We start from the raw sequence: 8,634 nt of genomic DNA on the forward strand, positions 1-8,634 counted from the left end.
GCATTTCATTATCAATAAAGCGAGTCGAATTTTCAATAAACTTTGCCTTTACACTAGACCTACGTGGGGCGCACATCCAGAGAACATCAGGACCATCCACAATCAAGTTTTAACTATTATATTCTACTTTATATTTTTTTCCTAACTTATCCACATTTTATTCAGTATTAATTTATTTAACAACACTTACCTGCCCATGTAATTGCAGAATTGTTAATGAAAATATAGGAATTATATATGTCGCTCTGATATTGTAGAGTATTGAGACAAGCTTGCCCATTACATTGGCCACAAGTTAAAGAGCATTGCAAGCCCGCTTTCCTGCATCCGCATCGCGAACCACAGCCACTCTTGCAGTTGCAGAAAATTGTATTTAGCAAATCTTCTGGAGCAGGTGGTAAAATTGTCATGATAGGCTCCAGAAAATCGTTTCGCATTGCCCAACCCCATACCTGGCGTTCCAAATCATGTCTTAACCAAGTTTAAACTTGATAATATACACGGTTGTAATGTTGATGAGCAGCTGCACTTGTTGGTGCAATTTTTGAAAGCTGCACAGGTTTATTAAGTTTTGTAGACTTGACGTAATGCATATAACGAAGATGATCGAGACTTTTCACAGATTTCGGAGCATTATAGTGCCAATAAGGTTTGAGTTCCACTCTCTTATAATTTCTGGGCCGAACAATTTTCTTCCTCAAATGCTGCAGCTAGTTCATCCAAATTTGTCAGTAATTAATTAATTTGACAAAATTTATAATCATTGATTTATCGATAGTACATCAGCTATATGGCGCGTTTTCGACCGGAGGCTGAAGTGATGCTGTGACCGCGCGCTCTCCGCCCTCTATCTCGAAAATGGTTCACCGTATAAAAAAAAAAAATTTTTAAACAAAATTTGTAGAGAATTTTGTATTCTACAATATTGATGGAAAATACAAATAGCAAAAAACCCATAGGAAATTAGATATTTCCAAAAAAAGCGCAAAAAAACCGATTTTTGTGACCTTTGACCTCGAAATTTAATAGTTGCTTACACCCTACCATATGTAGGTTTTGAGACAACTTTTAGGGTGTCAATATACAAGTATTTACAGACTTACAGCTGGGTATCTCGAATTCCGAGATTCTTACCTAATTTAAGCTTAAATGACTGGACTATATATGAAATAAAAAAAAATTAGAACATAACATTATAAAGGCTACTTAAGTAAGGGGACAGTCAGTGAGTTATAAAAGTGTAACTCGTGTTGTACAGACGTAGACTACACGGGCGGGGGCTGCCACTACCTGCGCTACAACTGCTCGGTGCGCGACACGCGACCGGGCTGGCTGCTCATGCACCCCGGCCGCCTCACACACTACCACGAGGGTCTGCCCGTCACCGGCGGCACGCGCTACATCATCATCTCCTTCGTGGACCCGTGAGGCCAGACCCCCCCCCGCCGCCTCGCCTCGCCCCCCTCCTCCTGCACATCGTATACTTCTTCCTCAACGTTGCCTTCCTCGCCTTCTTCTACCGTCACCTGCATAACCACTTGTGGTGAATGCGATCTCTGTCACCGCACCTACCTACCTCACATGTCAAGTCAAACTACTATCGTAAACAAGCCTTTGACTTGACTGGTGACGTAGTGACAGGTCGGAGGAGGGCGGCGCGCGGCGACAACGACAGTTTTTAGGCATTTTTAATAATAATTATGATAAATTTTAATGCAAATCTTAGCATGTAAGAGATGGCACAATTCACGTGCAATTAGTATTAAGATTGAAGCATTTAATGTACTATATAATAAATAATAATTTGAACGTGTAACTGTCAATGTCTTTGACTGTTGAACGATGTTTCTGTAAACTTGATCATAACGGACTACGGAAAGGCGAGACAATGTTCTATGAATTACAAATACATATATGATAACCAAATATACGTGTTTTATTTTATACCACTTGAATTTAATACCACTGGTCAAATACCACGAATACTGAAGGAATTAAAATAATTAAATTGTCAATGCACGTTTTTATTTTCAATACGACTCTTGTGTGTTAATATTAAAATTAACTCAACAAATTTAAAAGTGGAAGTCTCTTCTCTCATTCAATGACACCGTTTACTGCTGCACACTTTAAAGAAGCAGAATACGAAAAAGAATACGCCATGTCTTTACGTGGAAGTCCGAACTTGACAAAAGACGACTAACTTTTGAATTAGATCCGGAATCGAACCTGCTGTGTGTCTAGTAGAATTATGGCTGCTGGACTTTCTTAAGTTTTGAATAATCCGATCATTCGTGATGCGAAAGATGAAATTGTAAAGTTGTGGATCGCCTACCATCGTCTCTGCGTACAGAGCATAGTTTTAAAGAGCTTGTGGTAAATTAAATATTACATTCTGGGACTGCGACCTACTGTTCGTAAGTTCGTATGTCAATATCAACACATTTTCCAGTAATGAATTTCATTATCTTCCCACATAATGAATAACAAAAAAAGGAAATTCTTTGCACAATATCAAGTGTAATAATTAGACATTTAATGTAAAAACACGTTTTAATAAGGCACAAAAAAAAAACACGTTCGTCGATTTAATTAATCATTGCACATTTAGACATTTCTCAACACAAAGGACTATTAATTTGGCGATGCTTAGGGCTACCACTGTGATAGAAGGTCGAAATCTGTCAATCTCTGTAAAACGTAACCACGTTTCTTAGTTTTTTGTTTTTCCTTTTCCTTTTCTACCTCTTTCACTAGCGTTTTCTGTGATGTCTCTTTCTTGGTCGACGTCTCCTTAATCTTCTGCACCTCGCAGTCCATGTCGAAGGGACAGTCCTCGGCCGCGCTCAGCGGCATCATGATCACCGGCACGTAGCTCAACTTGTCGCCATCTTGAAGCTGCACAAAACATCATTACTTAGCTCTACCCCGCTTTCAAATTTATGCTCTTACATTAACTACACGCAGCAAATACGGTAAGGGCTCCCTACTCCCACTGTAATTGAGAGAATTCAAACTTTAGGATAAAATATTTTTGAATTGTGATTATTCTGACAACTGAGCAATATACTCGATTAAAAAAAAAGTTGCACCTGATGCTGGTCCGCGCATTGGCAGCAGTAACTCTGAGCAGCGGACACGGCCTTGCTGTCTATCAAGTATTTTATGATGGCTTTCAATTGCTTATTTTCCGCGTCGTTTTCGTCCGGCGTCTTGTTCTCCCACTGGCCCTGAGGGTTCATCTGCACGAGCGTGGGCGCCGACATCGCCAGGGAGTCGAACCCGGGCCTTGTCAGCGGACTGTTAAAAATATTTGTATTTCATTAGAAGTCCGGTATCAAAATATTGAAATGTAAAGAAACATGAACAATAATTAGATATACGCACATATCAGCGAGTTTTCTTTTCGTATTCTTCTCCGACATTTTAATTATACTTAAAATATTTAAACGTGTCTTTATTTATTTATATGTAAAATGTATATAGAATGTTTACATTTTATATTTATATATACGTATTTATAAAATTTTGTGAAATTGTTTTAAGAAAAATTTTTTTGTCTTTAACTGAAATTTTAAAAAATTTGACACGGTTAATGACAGATGACAAAGTTTTAATATTTTTTTTAAAAACAAAATATTATATGGTATCTGTTTGAACACCAAAAAAAGCCCGAAATATGCTCTATTCGACCATAGAGTTTGCATGTGTTGTGTTTCTGTGACTCGTATGAATCATAATATCTATATATATAAAAGAAAGTCGTGTTAGTTACACTATTTATAACTCAAGAACGGCTGAATCTATTTGACTGAAAATTGGTGGGCAGGTAGCTTAGAACCAGGAAACGGACATAGGATAATTTTTACCCCGTTTTCAAATTTTTTTATTCCGCGCGGACGGAGTCGCGGGTAAAAGCTAGTTATGTATAAATGTGTTGAAATAAAAAATATTTTAAAGGATTTTATTGTCGTGTACGGCGGTCGCTCGCCCGCGAGTTGCTGTTTAGAGGCACTGTTTTTCGGAGGGTTTAAATTTGAGGGACGACTTCTAACAGGCACGCGCCGGCCGTGAGGTTGCCAGTGCTCACGGCGCGGCGCAGACAGTGTACTTATAGACTATGTTCTACACCTTTCTATAGTACCTATGTTTAGTTTGTCGAAGTATCGAATTAATTTGGTATGAAGATTAATTTAGTGCTTAATGTACAGGTGTCATAATATCACAGCGTACTCATTACGAACAACTTTAAGCTATCTGAAATCTTTCCATTACTAAAATCAATGGAACAAATGAACACTGTAATGGGTCCCCTCACCCCTAGATTACAGTTAGGCAACGCATCTGAAATTGCAGATGTCTGTGGGCCGTGGTTTGCAACCTTATGATAAAAAGAATTGAAGAAGAAAAAAATGAATGAAAAGATTTGATAAGTTTTCACGAATTGGATCCGGAACTTACTTTCTCGATAAATAACGGGTTATAGCGTACTTATCTCCGAAGAGTCTTTGTTAATTTCAATAACAATGTGCCATTTCCCTTGCTTTTTATAAATGCAATAAAAAAAACGACTGAACTAAGGCTGTTCAATTTTAATAGCAAATAAGATGTTTGCGTTGCTGGTCTTGCGGGTGTCTATGGATTGCGGGGCTACCATTGCGACAACATGTCGAAATCCGTGTGCCGACTAAGCAGCCAGGGCTTGGGACGGTGTAACGGCCCTCCTCCGGCCTTCGGCTCCCCACTTTTCTTCTCCCGCTCCGACTTCTTACAAGAGTGCCAGATGAATCTAAAATTAGCGAAAGGATATAAAATATTACCGTCTGTTATATCATAAAAATACATTTTATGTTACTAACTCAATGAAAGTGATTTATTTAAATTATTATCTAAAATCAAATGTAACTTCTTTTCAAAATGAAAATTTAGCAACACGAGTAGAAGTTAGCCGGTAGAAGTTTATACTATACAAATGTTCTACTATGTACATGCAAATAATTGCTAAAAATATTCCAAATCTGAATTAAAAGGGTTAGAAATGACGAATCCGAATTGGTCAGTCCCTTGCCCGCCGTGTGCCGGGCACGAGTCGCCGGGCATGTGTCCTACGGAAGGACTAAGATGTCCGCTCCGTGACGAACACCCACCTCGGTGTTTTGACGACTTGGTCGTGCAGTGGGCACTTGAACTCCCAGTCCGGCAGTTGCAGGATGTAAATGACCTCTTCCTCTTCAGCTTTCGTTTTATCGGCTTCTTTCGTCTTTTGCGAATATGGCTAAAATACATAAAACCATATGTATATAGTACGTAAGTATATAGTATATATATATATATATATGTATATATATATATATATATATATATATATATATATATATATATATATATATATATATATATATATATATATATACTTATATATCTATATCAAAGCAAATATTATAAATTGTAGGTAAGTGTTTTGTTTGTGTGCTTATTGTGGTACGCATAAACCTAAAAAAGGACCACGTACAAACACGCTAGGTGCAGAGATGGCCTCCGACGGGTCCAGGTACCCGTCGAGAATCTGCTGGTTGATCTTGGTCTTGCGCGCCATGTTGAAGTGTGTGGCCGCTTCCTGCGAGGTCGGGAACGTGATGAGTGGCCTCCTGTTGGCACGGAGAAGTAAAACGTTAATCGATGAACAACTACAAGGAGGTCAAATAAAAACTGGAATGGAATTATGAACAATGAAAAGTAACACAATTCCAGTATGTATACTTTATATTTAAAAATAAATCGATGTTTTAGTTAAATTGCTATAAAAAAAAGATTATAATTATATCTATATCTTAGAAGGTATCTCGAGAACGGTTTCATATGGATCTGGATGAAATTTGGTATTGATGTAGAAGTAGAAGAAGTAGAAGAACTAGAAGAACACAAGACGTCGCGAAGAAAGGTATTAGTCTGTACTAATATTATAAAGAGGAAGGATTTGTCTGTTTATTTGCCTTAAATAGGCTTTGAAACTTATAAAAGATTTTGAAAATTCTTTCACTGTTGGGTTCCTACACAATATAAGGATGATATAGGCTATATTCATAGACGTTTAAAAAAGATACATTATTACATTTTGAATATCTTTGGCAATATTTATCCCGGATTGTTTATGTATATGTTTTCAATTATAATTAAGTTTTGTGTAAAGATAAAGATCGATATATCATTATCACAAACTATAATCGTAACCGAAAAACCATCTCGCGAGTGTTTTACAAGGTTTTTATTAGTTGACAGGACATCACCGGGGAAGGATCCTACTAATATGACAAAAATTCTGACTGTGACAGCCGCAAGACTGTCACAATTTACAAGAATACATTGATTACTGTTGTTATGCTGGACGTCAAACGTATCTGCGTAATGTCCACGTTCAATTTGCACCTAATTTTTGTACCTTCCACGTCCGACAAATTGGCAATACGCTAATTAAAAAAAAATTGTTTAATTTTATCCATTTTGAAATTAAATTGTACGCTTTGCGCCATCTGTTATTGATAGACCACAAGTCGTTAATTGTACATAGATGGCGCTTTACGTAAGTCGTTCCCTTACGTAAAGCGCCATCTATGTAAAATTTACTTTTAGTAGTTAGTACCTTTCCTACATTTAATCTGGTGTCACGATGTTTCTTCGGGTTAAACTCACATATATTCATCTAAATAGATATTGTATTCTTTGATACAAAACGTAATGTTAGTTATCTCGGTTTCTTCAGAAAGCATGGCCGAGATGAACTTTGAGCCTGACGACATTTTTATGAAATGGGCCGAAAATTACTAAACTTGTTTTGTTATTTAAATAACATGTTTTATGAAGACGACGTACTACACGACATTTACAAAAAAAGGTTTAAAAAAAGAATAGTCAAAAAACGTGGCCGCCTCATGCGACCAGAATCGAACTTTATTCGACCATGTATGCATGCGGTCCGAGCAGACTCCGAGGAGTCCGCCCCGCCGCCGCGGTAGACAACCGTCTAAATAAGCTTCAGTTTCGTATCGTTTGTCATTGGTCACTGAAAACTGCTTAGCTTTATGTAGCAACAACTCCCAGTCGAGTATCGGTCAAAAACATCACTTGTATTATATAAATTAATCATACTAATAGCTGTCGCCCGCGACTTCGTCCGCGCGGAATTAAAAAAACATAATAAGTAGCCTATGTGTTCTTTTAGACTATGGTCTAAATCTATGCCAAATTTCATCGAGATATGTTAAGCCGTTCTGAAGATACCTTCAAACAAACACCCATCCATCCATCCATGCATCCAAACATTCGCATTTGTAATAACAAAAAACAAGTAAGATTATTAAGACAAGAAGTGTAAGTTATTTAATGCCACACAATGTTATATACAAGTTTCATCAACGGCGCGGCGGACATGTTTTAACTATTAAGTCTTTGATTTTTTTTTTTTTAATAATAATAATAATTTAAAAAAAAAATTGATACTGTATGTAATATTGAAAATCTTGTCGCTTATAGCGAAAAAACGATTTTTAAAATTCTTGTTTCTTTATGTGGCTGTCAGTCTGTCGACAGTTCCTTGGTTGGTTGGGCTTTAAGTGCAAAATTGTAACAAATTACTATTGCGTGGTCTAAAGTTATATATACATTTTAATGGTCTCATATTCAATTAGGGATGTTTTACGCGCGAGTGCCTTTGATTTGTGCAGAAAAACCGACACCGCTCCGAATTAAGACAAGTTTTGACAATCTACGCCAAATGAGCCCCATACACGTTGGAGCTTATTCACGTGCTGGAGCGCGCAAACGTTTGCACGAGTGACGCCGAGCGTTATCTAGCAATGCAAATGTACTGTTTACACGTTGGTATTCGCTTTAACTCAGCAAGGCTCGGACAATGTGTAAAGTGAGCATTACGTACGATTTTGTATGAAAGTATGCATCTACCAAATATTATATCGATGACTTTTACCGAAAACTTTTCTCTGTATAGCTATTTACATGTATATTTCTGTAAGCATGAAGTACGTATTAAGAAACCAGCAAACCTGAAGGGGTCTAGATAGAGAGGACGCGGCGGTAGCTTGAAGTGCTTCTTGATGTACTCGTCGTCCAGCAAGGGGAAGTCCGGGGCGCCGGCGGAGGTTGCGGAGGGCGCGGCAGGCGCGGGTGGCGCGGCAGACGGCGGGGGCGCGGCCGTGCCCGCGCCGTCGCCTCGCGGCACCAGACAGATCAGCGGCAGCCTGCCCTGCTGGCCGCCGGTCGGACATTGACAACAACTGCAAAACGTTTAAAACATTATGACTTATAATTCTCCGGCTTTATAAAGCGTTCCCATAAACAAACAACAGTATAAAGAAACTCTAACCCTGCCATCGCAATAATTATATTGTTATTCTGTGCACCTAAAATTTATAAATTGATTTCATTTTTTGTTACGTTTTTTCTTAATGCCTTTATCGAATCCTGAAATTACGTTACATTATTATTTTTATAAAATATTTTAAAAAAAGCTATTGGCTGCGTTGACTAAAGAAATTTGACACTTCATTATTTTTTAATTGATAATTGGCGTGTTGTGTATTCAACCTGGCCATTTATAAAAACGAAAAAGTTTTTAAA

At 37.7% G+C, this 8,634-nt stretch overlaps 2 protein-coding genes across 2 annotated transcripts; both read right to left on the bottom strand.

Annotated features, from left to right (window-relative positions):
- Positions 1 to 2,583: 2,583 nt before the first annotated feature.
- Positions 2,584 to 3,483, bottom strand: LOC106715921. Its single transcript, XM_014509300.2, has 3 exons — positions 3,388 to 3,483; positions 3,093 to 3,300; positions 2,584 to 2,898 (listed from the first exon to the last, which is right to left on the bottom strand). The coding sequence occupies exons 1-3, from the start codon at positions 3,423 to 3,425 to the stop codon at positions 2,656 to 2,658; spliced, it is 489 nt and encodes a 162-aa protein (XP_014364786.2). The 5' UTR covers positions 3,426 to 3,483; the 3' UTR covers positions 2,584 to 2,655.
- Positions 3,484 to 4,586: 1,103 nt separating this feature from the next.
- On the bottom strand, positions 4,587 to 8,399 carry LOC106715888. The gene is made up of 5 exons (XM_045686241.1): positions 8,381 to 8,399; positions 8,061 to 8,291; positions 5,513 to 5,648; positions 5,148 to 5,275; positions 4,587 to 4,789 (listed from the first exon to the last, which is right to left on the bottom strand). Exons 1-5 carry the CDS (start codon positions 8,386 to 8,388, stop codon positions 4,651 to 4,653), a joined length of 642 nt encoding a protein of 213 aa, XP_045542197.1. The 5' UTR covers positions 8,389 to 8,399; the 3' UTR covers positions 4,587 to 4,650.
- Between the last annotated feature and the right edge of the window lie 235 nt (positions 8,400 to 8,634).

This window comes from Papilio machaon, chromosome Z, assembly GCF_912999745.1.
Source record: "Papilio machaon chromosome Z, ilPapMach1.1, whole genome shotgun sequence".
NCBI lineage: Eukaryota > Metazoa > Arthropoda > Insecta > Lepidoptera > Papilionidae > Papilio > Papilio machaon.